A 16081-nucleotide genomic window follows, 5' to 3' on the forward strand; every position below is an offset into this window, starting at 1 on the left:
ACAGGCATAACAGAAATTGTGGTGAAAATATGGGTTAATTGGCATAAAGTATTAGTGGTACAAAGCATATCCTTAATTTTATGCATGTTCTTACATGCTTTGCTGAGCTGGGATTATGGAGAGCACCCTCTAGTCGTGTCAGAACATCAGTTAAATCTACATAAATCAATACTATGTCAGCAGTTTTCTAGATTAATTACATGACTAGAAGTTTGAAGAATACTTTTATACAAGTATAGACCTAAGAAAATAAGCAGCTTTTATAATGTTTATTGTTAATATAATTCTTTAGTAAACAATTTCATACTAAAATGTATAAAATCTGAATAAATATACTAGTCTGAAACTTGTTCAAAACCTGCAAGATGGCATGTTTTATAGGATATCTAACACCAGGGAAAACCACGACATCTGTTTAGTTCTATGCAGGAGGTTTTACTTATACACTCAAGTTGTGACTATACAAAATAAGTAGAAAGCCCATATTCTGTAATATCTGTAATTTGTCTAAAAAGGCAGAAAGAGTGTAAAACCTCTAAAGAAAGATGCTGACACTTTACTGGAGACCACAAAGAATTGAGGGCAGGCCCAAAAAGTCTAATTTGGTGATATAGTGCTGTGATCTTGAACTAGGTGATCTGTGGGCAAATGACATCTTATTGCACTTATAGCCAAGCTAATCAATTCCCAGATAACGGGAGAATTGACTTTAATTTGTTAGAAGTCAGAATTAATACTGATACACTTAAGTCAATACTATTTGCATTACCAGTGCCTGGTTTTTTGCAAGGTGCAGAAAAAAATGTATGCTGTGAAGCTATGCTCTCAAACAACATAGAAATTCAAAGCATAAATTGCCTTATAATTAATTTTCATTTATATTTTTGTTTTCTTGTCACTTTATCATGTCTGTATGCATGAATGTCCATTTGTGGAAACAATTGATGAAATAGATCTTTCTAAACACTACTTGGAAAAAAATTGAACAAATGTTCATCATGCAAACTTCTTCATAATTGCTACTTATCAAATGTAGGAACAAACACTGTTTTGTCTGCAATTTCTAACAATACATTAATTTAAATTGTACGTGACTTTCAAATCATATGTAAATAGGAAAAAGGAAGAATTGGTGAAATACGCTATTGCCGAGCAACAGCAGAGATGTGAAGCAACAGTAGCAGCATATACTGACTATTACCAAGTAATACATAATATGGATTCTTTCTGCTTGGATCTGACATGCATTCTGCAGCAAAACATTTCCCCTTTCTATGGTATAGACTCCATGCACACACTGGAAGTCTTTATAATACTGCTACATTCCAGCCAGGGGGGTCTGGTGGCCAATTTCTACTTGCTGTAAGAAGGAGAAGGCTTTTGCCCTGCTTCCCAGAAAAAGCGCCACATCTCCAGGTTTGTGATTTTGGAATAGAATAAACAGTGGAAATCTGGAGAGTTTGCTGTTATTTGATATTCTAGTTCCCAGTTGTTAGAATTGTACAAAGCTTCGTGCATGAGCTGATCCAGGGTTAACTTTGGCTGGGGACCGATGGTGCAGCAGGGCAACAGGAGTTCCCAAGGACTGTACATGCCTTCTTAAGTAGCTTAGGTAGTCTGCTGCTAGGAAACCACAGTTTGGGAATCCCTGGCTAATATTTGTAAAATGTTTTGAAATAATATTTCGAAATAACATGTAAAATTTGAAGAGTTTTTTTTTAAGGAAAGCAAGAAAAAAAAGACCTTGCTTACCCTGAAGTGAATCATCCTCCCTCCTACTTTGGAAAAGAAAAAAAAACACTGTAAAATTTAATGTGAGTAAACCCCATAAGGTTCCCCAGGCATCTAGAGTAATTTATGGAAAATTTTATAAATAAGAGTTGCAAATGATTGGGTGTTCAATTTCCGCCAATCTCAATTGGGAGTTCTGTTACTGATTTATAGAGGGCTGAGATCTCACCTTCGGAATCAAAAGTACATTAAAAATTATATTGTAGCTTTTATAGCAGCCATAAAATTCTTTATTGAATTCTGTGTGATTTCCATAGAGTCCATAGGACTACTTGATACAATAAATGCCTTGTAATCCATTCATCTGGACTAAGAAGTATGAGTTATGTTAAGGCCTGTGAATATTTCCCTCCCAAGATTGTTTTCAAGTAAAGCATAATTCTTTATTTATTGATAGCAATTACCACTGAATTTTGTGGCATGAATTTTCTATTGCAATCAATAGATAAATCATAAAGTTGAAAAGTGCAAGATGTTCTTTAGCAGGGAATAAATGCCAGCGCTCTATACCTTTATGGTTATACTGACCTTATTATGGACAAATCAGCCGACTTGGAAATAAGTAAGTACTAAGCAGTGGCCATAATTTTAATACTGTTTTCTTGTTCAGAAGGACAGCCCACACTCTGTTGTCACAGCTGCCTAATTGAAGTTTGATCACACAGCTGGATCACTGGTCACGCACCAGTGACCGCTCTGCAGCTTTGGCAGCTCATTGCTGTTACAGTAACTTTTTGTTTCCCAATCTTAAGCAAATTAAAGCAGGCAGCTGCAAAATCATCAATAGGTCAAATTCATTAGCTGTTCTCTCTATGAAATAAACAGGAAAATGAAGCTCTCCTTGGTCTTAATTAGTTCTTATAAAAGTTGGCAGGGAAACAAAGACATTTGTACACTCCTTTATTTTTATAAGAGACTTGCCTGAAAGAAAAACCTCAGACATGTAATTTCCTTTTTTTTTCCCCTCCCCTGCTTAATGCTCTCAGTCAGAGGCTAACCCAGCACCCTCCCTCTGAGGGCAGAAAGAAAGGTGGTTTGGCAAGGGGTTATGCCTGTGTCTCTTTTGTGCGGATCAGGGCATGTTCTGGGGAGCCTGCACAAGCTGTTTCCACAGCGATAGGCCACACTCTGTATTTACAGTCTCCCATACAGGTAATTCATCTGCAGGAAAAGCTTTAGCTGAATGCTGTGGTTCCACAATCATTACCGCTGGCTCTCGGCCATGCCACATCACCCAGCAGTACAAATTTGATCTGGATCAGGTGTGGGCACATGATTACATTTTTGTCAAATTAGCAGAGTGCTTCGTGAGGATTTTATGCCGCCTGTTTGCTTTTATCCTGGTTGCAGAGGAACATGTGGTGCTGGAACCACAGAGGGTTAGGGCTGTGTGGGGAACCGATGCCTGTTGCAGCACTAATGCCGCCAGGGCAAAGGTAACTATCAAAGTTTTGTTAGAACAAATTGAATTGGCAGAGAGCGTTTCAGCGGGAACAGCACCTTATGTCATGCAACCATGGCACTGTAAAGCTGGCAGCAGAAGCCTCCAAAGTATTTAATATGCTGTTAAACATTGGCCTATCCTGTAGCCACAGATTAGTCCAGAGGAGTCTTAATTCTCCTTATTTGTGCTATTTTCCACAAAATTTACTTGTGCTTTGCACTTGTGTGGTGTTCTGGCCCCTATATACCTTTTAAGGTGCAGTTTTGTGGTGAGCTGAAAACAATGTAAGGCTTTGCTGCCGCTGAAAAGGTGTGATGTCAGCACTTCCATTGCATCAGCTCTAGTAATGATGCCAGTGACAGAGTGAGTCAGACTAGCAAGTTGATTTAACTGAAAACTAAGAAAAGATAATACCAAGAAAAAAAACCAGTGAAAGTTTGGACTGCTCCTTCATTGGCAGCCCTCCGATTAACTTGAGCCAATTGTGAGCCCATGGGTTCAGACTTTGAGTTTCAGCTCTGAGTATTTTCCAGCTGAAATGGGGTGAGGGGGAACCCTAAGAACAGTTGTGATCAATGGTTAACCGTGAAGCAACTAATTAACTAAAATGTTAGTCTGTTGAATAATTGTAAAATATTTCCATGGCTTTTTGTATACCTAATATGTGAATAAGAGCATTCATGTTAATGGTTGCTTATTTACTTTCTTGGTGAAATATTTAGGATAATGAAATAATGTCTTTGGAATTTTTGCTTTCTGACAGTAAGTGACATTCAGGAAAATAAAACATCTTTGCCTTCTGTCTTCTCATGCTTTAATCTGTAATTCCTCTATTCCTGGGATTGCTTATTGCTTTAATTCTTTGATTTGTAACTCAACCACTGAGCAGACATTCCTTTCTTGTTCTAGATAAGATAGTTACTGGTCAGCACTTTAAAAAGAATTTATCTTTCTCGGCCATCAATTAAGTGAGCATTTCTAAGACAAGGCAATAAATCCAATGTGAGGATTAATGAAGCTTTACAAATGGCTACTGACTGCTATCTACCCTGCTGCATCCCCTCCCTCCTGGGGACTATGTAGGTAAGGAGCTAGCTTGTAGGAATTTTGGAGAGAATAGTTAAGGGGTAGGTGCAGAGTGGAAATAAGGACTATGTAGGGATTTCCAGAAAGAGCGTGCATAGGCAAAGACTGCAGCAGATGTCAGAGAGTGCATTAAGAAAACTATGTGAAGGAGGAACAAGTGGAGAGAATTGTTTGCTGCTGGAGAAAGGTTGTACCTGGTGGGGAGGACTAAAAGGAAGGGTTGATTCCTAAAGAGCAAATACTGTGAAGATGTGATACTGCTATTTCCTAATCTGTTTCTGGTAAAATAGCCTGAGAAATAGGTCAAAACACTTATTTATACTGTTCAAGCTAATCTTTCTGATTCTTAACTGTAGCTGATTAGGCTATGCTAAAATGAATAACCCTGCTATCACAAGTGTGAATTTGTTAATCTACAATAAAAAGTTGTAGAATGCTCTCTTAAATCACTACAGCTGCTTGCAAAACAAATTACCAAGGCACTCCCTAAATAAAGAATTAGGAAACTCAGTTCTCTTTTACTTGAAGTTCTAGAAAACTCACTTCTGAGTTGTCAGAGCTAAATAAACTAGGGACTTCCTAGCCCTTGCTTTTCAGAAAGTAATTTAGCTTAAAGCTAGAGATATTATTGAGATTGACATCTTAGTTATGGCTATCTTCGTGACTCACTTTAAATTAAGGAGGATAGACAGAACTTTCTCATATACCACAGATGAAAATAAAATTCCCAGTGTATCTTCCCTGAGTATCTTGTTGGAAAAGTTAAGTATATTACTATTACTTAAAACATAATTTTGGGGGCCTCTAATTTAAATTCTGTGGAAGAAATGTTTGTATCATGTCACTTAGGTAGTCTGCCAAGCCTTTGAATTGGATTTACTGGAATGAACTAGGAAGTTATAGTTCTGGATTGCTTCTCTGTGTCAAACTGACCACATAAAGGCATGAGCAATTTTGATATGCAACTGACTGTTCATTTAAGGCTCATGCTTCTTGAGTTTGCTACTTTTTTCCTGTACTTCAGTTAAAGATATTAAAAACCCGAGATATATTTAAAGTGAGATATTCTATGTGAATAGTAACAGAAGGTCACAATATGTTGAGAGAATTCAAATATATGAATGTTCTCTTATGAATACTTACTTCTTGTATAGATGGAGTTGCAGATGGGTTACCAGATGGAATACCTTCCTACCAATATAGTTACATGTATTTAAAAATGGATGCAGTGCAATCATATTATTTAAATCAATTCTGTTATTGCTTTTGAAGCCATAATGACAGTAACTATTCTGTAAATATGGCAAGAGGAATGTAATTTCTTGCTGTAGAGTTGTTGGGCTTGACTGAGATCTAAAAAGTCTCTCTTCTCTGAAGAAGGGACCTTAATTCTCTTTTCTTTAGGAGATTGTGTAAATATCTGACAGCATGAAGTACAGTTCAGGCTGGGCACTAGATGTCCAGGAGCATGTGAAACATGACTGGCTAAAAAGAAATGATAAGAAGAACATTTTGGGACATAGCTGACTCAGAAGCACTCTTCCCTTCTTTACAAAAATCAATCCCCATGCCTGAGCCAGAGGTCTAGCACATCTTGGCAGAAGCATTCTTTTCCACTTGTTCAGTCTTTTGCCCTTTGATTAGCTTGCTCAGCTGAGTGTTATTAATGTTGACATCACCATAGCATAATATTAAAAAATAAAACCAAAGAGAGATCCTATCCAGAGAGTGGAAAAACAGCACACACTACTCCTGTAAATACCCTTTTTCAATGCACATATTCTCTCATCTCATCAGCCTACCTTACTTCACTTATATCCTCATGCTTTACTTGTGTTGGGTCTTTCTTTTCAGACTGCCATGCAGACCTGTGAAAAGTCATCAGCTAGCAAGAGCTCTTGTTCAATCTCCTCACCAGCCTTCTTTCTCTTGTTGCTTCTGGTCAGTCACCAATATAAATTCCAACATACTTATGAATAGTCTTACCACTTTTTTGCAGAAGAAGGCACAGAAATTAGTGATAATAATACTAGGGAAGTTTCAAGGAAAGTAAACAGGGCCACCTAGAACCAGTTGCCCAGAACTATGTCCAGATGACTTTTGAATATTTCCAAGGACAAAGGCTCCACAACCTCTCTGGGCAACTTATACCAGTTCTTGGTCACCATTATGGTGAAACAGTCTTTCCTTATGTTAAGAGAGAACTTCCTGGGTTTCAGTTTGTGCCATTGCCTCTGGTCCTGGCACTGGGCACCACTGAAAAGAGCCTGGCTCCATCCCCTTGGCACACTCCCTTCAGGTATTTATTTATATACATTGATGAGTTTCCCCACCAAGTCTTCTCCAGGCTGACAGTCCCAGCTCTCTCAGCCTTTCCTCATAGGAGAGATGCTCCAGTCTCTTCATCATCCTTGTGGCCATTCTTTGGACTCTCTTCGGTATGTCCATGTTTCTCTTGCACTGATCTGGACCCAGCACTCCAGATGTGACCTTACCAGCACTGAGTGGAGGGGAAGGATCATCTCCCTTAACCTACTGGCTTTACTGAAGCATATCAGCAAGATAGTTCATTTCAGTCTCCGAACTACTCAAAGTGAAGTCTGAGATTTTCTTTCCCTGCCACAATTAGAAGAAAGATTCAGAAGCTGTAGGTTCTCCATAAAGGTCAAAGTGCTCTACCTGATCACTTGTATCTCCTACATTCTTTGATGTTATCAACATTAACACTACCAGATCCAACAAACTAAGAAAATAATTCAGCTTTAAAAATTGTCTTTCCTTGCCTTGGAAGCTAAAAATTCACACCACTGTTGAGCAATGATGCCAGTCCCTTCATGTGTGTATATCTTTCAGCTCCAGGCTTTTAGTTCTTGAACTCACTATGAGCCAGGAAAAGAAGGGAGTGGTAGGAGGAAGGACTGGAGTGACTCAGAGTTCTTCAGTCCTTACCTCTGGTTGTGTGTAACTGGAGGCTTCTGAAGCAACCCCGGACCTCCTGTTCTGTCTGGGCCATGTTTCAAATTTTTTATAGTCTGATATTCAACTTTGAATTTCCAGACATGTTCTGATTTGTCTCTTTTGAAATACATGTGACATATAAATGAAACGTAAAGTATAAGTCAGACTTCTAGATATAAGGTCCTTTGGGAGTAGGACTGTCATTTAGTTTTGCACTGCCTACCACAGCAGTGTCATGGTACTATTGTGTCACAATAAAAAAAAAATAAAACTTAATGAGAAGAGTGAACAGGTATTAAATTATCTGGCTCTTCTTCTAAATTGCATAGCTGATCTGTCAAAAGAGTTGTGACAATTCAGCAAAGTTTGAGTCTTTTAAAGATTCTTTAGAATGTGTTTAGGATACAGATTCCTCAAAGGAAAAAAACATAAATTTCCTGGGATTGTGTTCGTTTCCTTCAAAGAAATAAGGAGTGCTTAGAAGAAAAGCAAGGCAGGTTGCAGAGTAGTGTCGGGTCTGCGCGCCAGAGGGAGCTGTATCCACACGGAATGGCAAGTCACGGTGTGTGCTAGGAATGTAGAGCAGGGATCTTGTACTTGGTAATGGGATGTTTATAAATAAAGAGGATTTGAGCCTGGAAGTGATTTTATTTTCTGCATGTTTTTTTTCCCCCTTAATTTCTTCTTACCATTTAAAAGTGTACATTTGATTTAGTTTTGTTTTACAAGAATGATAAAATAATTTCAAAAGTAGAGATCAAGCACACTGATTGAATAATCTGGTTTATTGTGTTCATACAATGTAGTAGAATTAGCTGTGACTACTCCGTTGTTATTGTCCTGGGAAAGATACTTTGACTGTGCTACTTAGACTTCTCATAACTATGAAAAACACTCACATTTTAGGTTGAAATGTGCCTTGCCTTGTCCCCAAAGAAAACTGGAATTTGAGGGAATGTTTGAAAGGAAAGAATATGCCTAAGAACAAGAGAAATGTTAAAATCATATTCTTCACATTAAAAACTATCCACTTAACAGTTTTTTTATCAGCTGTTTTATTTCTTTATTTTTTACAAATAGTGGGGGTTTATTCTCATAATAGCACTTTCTTTTTTTAAAAAAAGCCATTGATTTATAGTTCCAGTCCTGCAGTAGAATTCAAGAACAGACTCACTGACTCTAACTAAGGTAGATTTACCTGGGTGATGGGGCTCCATAAATCCACCTGCAGGACTTTACATAAAAGTGAAATGGGTGTCCATGACAAGATATAGGTAGCAGTGCACTGTAGGGAACCCCTGTGGCAGGAGGTAAGGACTGGATACAGCCAGCTCCACAACAGACACGGGACACAGGTAAGCCCATCAGCCAAGCTAGTGAGAAACAGCCTTGTGAACACCAAGGTCAGAGAAGAATAAGAAGGAGGAGGTGTTCCAGGCACCAGAGCAGAGATTCCAAGATTCCCCTGCAGTGTGTGGAGAGGACCATGCTGGAGCAGGTATTTCCATTCTATCTGTGAAGAGGACCACAGTGGAGCAGATATTTTACTGCAGCCCATCCACCCCTTGCCAGAGAAGGTGAATATTTCCTGAAGGACCTGTAGTTTGTGGAGAGGAGCTATGCAGGAACAAGTTCTCCTGACAGGAAACATGGCATATGGAGGAATCCCACTGGAACAGTTTATGAAGGACTGCAGCCTGTGGAAGGACTCATACTGGAGCTGGAGAAAAATGTGAGGAGCAAGGAGTGGCAGAAAGGAACTGTTAAGAACTCACCACAACCCACCATTTCCATCCTCCTAGCTCTGCTCATGGGTGATGGAGAAGAGATGAGTTGCAAATGAAGGAATGAATTTGAGCCTGGAAACAAGGTGGTGAGGGGAAAGTGTTGTTTTAATTTTTGTCCTTGTTTCTCACCATCCAAATCTATTTTAATTGGCATTGAATTAAATTAATTTTCCCCAAGTTGAGTCTGTTTTTCCCAAGACAGTAAGGGGTAAGGTATCACCCTATTTTTTATCTTATCTGTGAGCTTTTTAGCTTGTTCTCTATTCCCATTCTGTTGAGAGGTGTTAATGTGAGAGTGGATGGGTAGAGGTCTGATGACCAGCCGAGGTCAACCCATACAAAAAGATATAATTTTTAACTGGGTGATCTAGGAACTTTTTAAATTCAAAGGATGAACTATTTGGTTCCAAGGATGATATATCAAGAAAAATTAGAGGTTTTAATCTCTGGCATTTATAGTCTCTTGTATTCCAAATGGAAAGGAATGGTATAGCTTTTCATGGTGTAATTCAGAGGAGAAACTTCATCAGAATAAGAGAAGACATCCTGCATCTTCTTTTTTGATATAAAAATTTACTAGAACTCAGGAGGAGTCCTAAAGGGACTTCTTCAGTTAATCCTGTTCTGGAAGACACTATGTAGTAAACCTAAGCCATGATGAGTCTTACAGAAGTGAAATTTTCAGCAAGACTGTTGCATACTTAAAAATATTTGATACATTTGCACAAAAAGAGACAAACTCAAGACCCCGTCAAGAGTAAACACAGAGAACAACTAACTGAATATGCAGGCGTCCCATATTTTTCGGTGTCATTAACTTTTGGATACAGCAGCCTTTAGGCTCATGAATGTTTTATTCGTTCTTTCATAGATCTTCCTGAGAGATAACCAACTGGATACTGGACAAACAAACAAAAGGAGTAATCAGACTCCACTGACCTGTTTACCTTGATTGTGAAGGATGAAAAACAGCAGCTGCTTTCTGTGGAACCAGGCTTCTGGTGGCGCTTGCTTCTTTCCTTTTGGATGATATTGGCATAAAGATATCAAGATATCGAACTGATAATGTTGTGAGTTTATACATGCCAGACTGTGTTCCACCACTTTTGAAGCAGGTATGTTATTTGAATAACTTTGCCTTATTTTTCAGCACAAATCCAAATGGACTATGGGTATTGTAAGAAAAAAAAGTCATATTATTACAACCCTTGTATAAGACATTTAATCCTGGATAATATAAAATTTACGCAAAACCAGCTGAAGTTAACTGGGGTCCCATCCTCTTAGGAGATGTGGAATTATTACCAGAATTTGGATTGTCTTTTAATATGTTTCATTGTCATTCAAGGAAGGAAACAACATTTTCTTGACTTTGTTCTACTGGAACAAAAATACATAGCTTGAAAACAGGATTCTGACGTAATTTCAGCCATCAGGACTGTATCTAGCACTAAAATTGTGATTGTTGCATCCTCTTTAATAAGGAGAGTGTAACTTTTTCTAGAATAGTATTGTCTCATTGCAGTTTTAGTATTTTATAGGACTGCTTTAAATGAATAAGAAATAATTTTGAGTAGCTAGACCTTAAAGGTTATTAATCACTAGAAAACTGAACAGGCTAGTGAGTTTAAATTTCCATAGCTGATTAGGTTATTAAAATTATTTTATGACAAAGTACAAATTACATAACATTTTAGTTCTTCAGAATTAAATCCATTGTAACTTTAATTTTGGTTTATGCTTCAGAGTTGCCATGTAGCTGATCAGCACTATGTAACAGATTTTTAACTAATACTGTCTGTCTGTGACTTCACATGGTTGCCCACCATTATCTGGTGCATTAACAGGGTTGATGTGCTTTGCTTGATTCCAGTGTGATCAAGACAGATCCCAGGATTATGTTAAATATGCTCAAAGCGTACCCTTATTAACAAATAACATGGTAACTACTGCAGGTGGTAAAGTAATATCTAGATGCTCATATGCAATTTCATTCTCAATTATTAACATAAAAACTGAAGTTCAGTCCATTTAGTTGATGGATTGTGTAAAACACTTAAAAGTGAATTTTTTTTCAGCAGATCACAGGACCCTGAATTGTGTGCTAGATGATCAGAAAAAAAATCAGAGTAAATACGCATAAATTTAGGTCTTTTAGTAAATCAATTGCTATGTGCCAGAATTACTCAGTAGATTATATTTCTCTGTGTACTTACATGGTATTTGATTTTCTTTTCCATATTGAACAAAGCTGAAGAACTTAAAAGTGTTACATGGCTGGTTCTGAACCAAAATGTGGCCGAGTAAATAATATACGAATAATGGCATGATAGTGTTTCTTGGGCAGCATTGAGAAGACTGTAATAGCAGAGAGGGTAGTCTTATCTAACAAAACCGGTTCTCAAAATTTTTTCTTATGGCTGGGGTTACAGCTCACTTTTAGGCTTTTTCTGTGATCACTTTTCAACATTTGGAGATGGGTGCAACGTTCAAAGAAATAAAGAAGTTGTGGTGAGGGTTTTGTTGTGGCAAGTCTACCATTAAAGATTTGCAGCTTTCTCTCATGAATCGTAGGTATCTTCATCTTGTGTTTTAAATTATGGTTTATACAGAATCATTTGGGTTGGAAGGGTCCTTCAAGATTATCTGGCTACAAATCCCCTGCCATGGGCAGGGACACCTTCCACAGACCAGGTTGCTCAGAGCCTCATCCAGTCTGGCTTTGAACACTTCCAGGGATGGGGCATCCACAGCTTCTCTGGACAACCTGTTCCAGTGTCTCACCACCCTCACAGTTAAGAATTTCTTCTTAATATCTTATCTTAACTTAGCCTCCTTCTGTTTATAGCCATTCCCCCTTTGACCTTGTCAAAGGTCCCTCTTCAGCTCTCTTCTAGGCCCTCTAGGTACTGGAAGGCTGCTAGAAGGAGTTTCTGCTGCATGAGTTTCTTTGTGTCACCGCCTAGCAATAGCTAGGCCTGGGTTAAAAGCATTTGGTTCTTCAAATACAAGAGAATGAACTGTGAACTGCAGGAAGGTAGTCAAATCGACTCAGTGGAGAATCACTGGTTTGTCTGCTTCTCTTCTGTGCTGAAAGAAGGAACAAAAGATAGATCTGAAGTGGACTAAACCTGTCGGTCTCTGCGTAGCCTTTGCTTGAACTATACTGTAAAGGTACCTTGTTAAATCTATCACAAGCTCATGAATTCAGCCCAAAATCTTGTATCTCAAATAAGATAGGACCCTGATTGATGTCAGTATTTCACATGCAGAATGTTGTGATAAAGTTACTTTTATAATGCGAAGGTCAATTCTTGTTATCTAGTCTCATTACCCAGGTCCAGATTCATTCCACCTGTCCTCAGACTTGTGAGTTAGGAATGCAGTCATAGTGAGCACACTATAGAGTTAATAGAGAGAGACATAAACAATCACAGCTAAAACTAGGTGGGAATATAATGTTCGGTTATTAATGCTGAAGCAAATTTAGGCAATCAATTCAGTGACAGCAACATCAAGCCTTTAGTATGAACAGTGGTACTAAAACAAAAGCTTCTGTTCTTTGGCTTTTCCATTTTCTCATGTTTTTCTAATTGTAAAATATCTCGAAGGACAGAGGATAATTAAGAGGAGATTTTATTCTAGATTCACTTTCATGTATTTTTAGCTGGTTACTGCCTCATAAAAAGCTATTAAAATGAATGATAAGAAATACTATCCATATATACTTGCAGTCCCTGGTGTTTTAAATTATGTTTTACATTGGCAGCTTTGGTAATGCACTGCCAACATGGCTGAACAAAGGCAACGTGCTTTGTCAACATCAGGTGAAGCATTGTATGAAATCCTGGCACTAGAAAAAGGAGCAACACATGATGAGATTAAGAAGTCCTACAGGTATGTAAAGTGTGCTTTGCAACAGGTCTAAAAATGCTTATGTGTCTGGCATGATTATACCAGGTAACTTTTTGAATTACCTGTGCTGTAGACATTCATTGCAACAATCTTTTCTTTTTTTTTTACCTGTGAGCCTGAAAAGAATGCAAGTTGATGCAATGTGAATCTATCGATTTCATCCCACAGACAATCTGTGCTCTATCTGAAATGTTTTAATCTAACTGCATGAGAGGTCAGACTGTTAGGATAAACTAACACAGGCTGTGCTTGTGAAGCACAGTCTTCAAATACTGCACCCAGTTCTTGTTTTATAACAGCTTTTTCCTGAAGTATGTTGAAAAGTAAAGCCAATGCAAAAAAGTGCTATAATGATAATTTGAGAAGTAGAGTCAGAGATATAAAGAGTCCGATTCATTTATCTTGTCAGAAAAAAAATAAAGAAGACCAACAGATTATTTGATTAGAGCGTGCAATATCCTTGAAAGGGAAAATTGCTAGGTGTAAGAGGGTTCTTCACTTTATGAAGGCAGGCATAACCAAAACCAATGCTTGAAATTTGAAAATTATTTGAGCTGAAAAAGGTACATGGTTTTAATTGTGAATGTAACCAACTACTGAAAAATATGGCACAGAAAACAGTAGTTTCTCTATTGAAAAAGAAGAGAGGACATGAAGACAAGTTTTACCCAAAGACAAATTACCAAAATGGTGAAAAATATTTTAGTGGTGAAATGTAACAAGACCTAGGAGTAAGACCAGAAGATTTTATGGGTCATTTTGCTCCTAAATCTGTTTGGCTGCTGTTGAAAGAGAAAGAACTTTAAATGTCATGAGTGAAATAAATTGTATTGGCAGTGAAATATATCAGACATGTACTTTCAGGTTTAAGAAATATTGTAAAGCTTTTATTACAGCATCATTCTGGGTGTTGTTGGTTGCACTGTATTACCAGTTAAACTTTAATGTGGCTTGCTTTTCCTATGAAATGTAAGAATATATTTGAACTCAGAAAGGGGTTATGAAATAGGTCTACTTGTGTCATTGCTTAGCTTGAATTTTGCCAGAACTCTGTCCTCCATGTTTTTGAACAAATTCATTTCTCCCCTTTCTGTTCCTTTCTGCCCATGGAGGCAGAAGTAGTGACTGTCCAAACTTTTCACACAATGGAAGGAAAACTGTTGACATCCCATTGTTCTGTTGTCTTGCATAATCATACCACTGGGGAAAAAGCTTACTACATTATCAAATTCACTCATGACTTGCACCTTCTGTGTCCTTGTAGTATAGCTTGGCTGCAGAAACTATATTTTGTAACAAACCTCATGTCTTCCTGTTGCTTTTACATCTAATTTTCTGTAAAGGAGGCCTTCTTTAATCCCCAATGGAGAGAGTTGTCATGGAAGAACGTAGAAAGGAATTAACTTTATTTAGTGCTGAACATGAATACAGATGATTTACATAGTGATCTATGGCAAAACTGACAGTGGTGCTTTCTCCATCTCTATTAGTAATTAGAGAAAAAAAAAGGCTGCTTCTGACTAAAGTGGAAATGTCAGAGGGATTCACTTTTAATGGAGTAGCTGTAAATATTTGCAAGATAAAATGATGAGTCAGTCTCATAGATTTGCTTTAATTATCTTTTAATTTATGCTAATCCAAAAATCTGCTACTGAACTGGTATTCTTTAGTACAAGGTATAAAACCAGCAATACCTGATTCTGAGTTTCCTGCCATTATTAATTAAGTCACTATTAATCTTACTACTACAGCCCGGGGCAAAATTTACTTTTTAATAAACATGACAGATGTACCTCTCTGTGCTTTTATTTGGAGTTTGACACAATCTAATTTATCAAAGAGTAAAGCTAATAGGCTTCTAATCAGCAGAATTTCAAAGGAGGTCTGTTTATCTTCAATACCATACAAAAATAATCTTTAGAATCTTTTTTTGGCATAATAACTTGAACTGTACTTTGACTTTGGCTTTCCAGTCTGACAGTGAAGTAATATGCATAAAGATACTGGATTTCTTTTCTTCAGAAGTTTCAAAAGATACTGTTTTATAGACTACTTACAAAAAAAATCATAGAGTGATTTGGGTTGGAAGAGACCTTAAATATCATCTAGTTCCATTCCTCTGTCCTGGGCAGGGACACCTTTCACTAGACCAGGTTGCTCAGAGCCTCATCCAGTCTGGCTTTGAACACTTCCAGGGACGGGGCATCCACAGCTTCTCTGGGCAACCTGTTCCAGTGTCTCACCACCCTCACAGTTAAGAATTTCTTCTTAATATCTAATCTAAACTTAGCCTCTTTCAGTCTACAGCCATTCTCCCTTGTCCTATCACTGCATGCCCTTGTCAAAGGTCCCTCTTCAGCTCTCTTGTAGGCCCTCTAGGTGCTGGAAGATCCCAGTTAAGTCACCCTGAAAGGTTCTCTTTTACAGGCTGAATAATACCGGATCTCTTAGCCTTTCCTCATAGGAGAGGAGCTCCATTCCTCTAATTATCGTGGTGTCCCTCCTCTGGACTTGCTCCAACAGGTTGATACCTCTGTGACAGAGTATAATGGTGATTAAGAAATTTATTAGGAAATATGTGAAGTACTCTGAATGGCATTTAATTACTGCCAAACAAGGAGGGATAATGTTGTGCCTATGCCAGTGACCTATGCTACTCCTGATGCAGTCTTTGGGTACAACAAAGGCTCCCCACAGACCCAAGAGGACAAAGGACACCTGTGTGTCCAGGTAATGGGAATTAAAACCTTTGGAGAATGCGGGCATCGATCCCGCTCCCTCTCGCATGCTAAGCGAGTGCTCTACCACTTGAGCTAATTCCCCACCCTGCAGCTCTGCCTGAGGTCCTCTCCCCTCCCATGCAGCTACCCCTGATTCAGGAGGCCCTGCACCCAAAGCCTGGGCCTCCCACTGGCATTGCTCTCACACCACCCCACCCCTCTCACTTTCCTGCTGGAGGTGCAGACAACCCTGGTGGTCAGGACCAACATCTCCTGCCCAGGGTTCACTCCAAACTTCTTGTCCAGTTGTATTCCTAAACTGAGGCAAGAGCTCAAGGCTGGGCAACCATTGAAGAGGAGCCACCTGGGCAGGGCCAAAA

General features: G+C 38.4%; 1 protein-coding gene and 1 non-coding gene across 2 annotated transcripts in view; one reads left to right on the forward strand and one right to left on the reverse strand.

Annotated features, from left to right (window-relative positions):
• The first annotated feature begins 12856 nt into the window (after positions 1–12856).
• Positions 12857–16081, forward strand: part of DNAJC5B (DnaJ heat shock protein family (Hsp40) member C5 beta) — a 31377-nt gene continuing 28152 nt past the window's right edge. The window contains exon 1 of the mRNA XM_017812402.1: positions 12857–12963. Within this exon, the coding sequence (XP_017667891.1) occupies positions 12857–12963 (107 nt within the window). The remainder of the gene's footprint in view (positions 12964–16081) is intronic.
• On the reverse strand, positions 15732–15804 carry TRNAA-AGC. Its single transcript has one exon. It is a non-coding gene; the product is annotated as a tRNA-Ala (tRNA).

This window comes from Lepidothrix coronata, unplaced genomic scaffold, assembly GCF_001604755.1.
Source record: "Lepidothrix coronata isolate B3197 unplaced genomic scaffold, Lepidothrix_coronata-1.0 Scaffold36, whole genome shotgun sequence".
In the NCBI taxonomy this organism is placed as follows: Eukaryota; Metazoa; Chordata; class Aves; order Passeriformes; family Pipridae; genus Lepidothrix; species Lepidothrix coronata.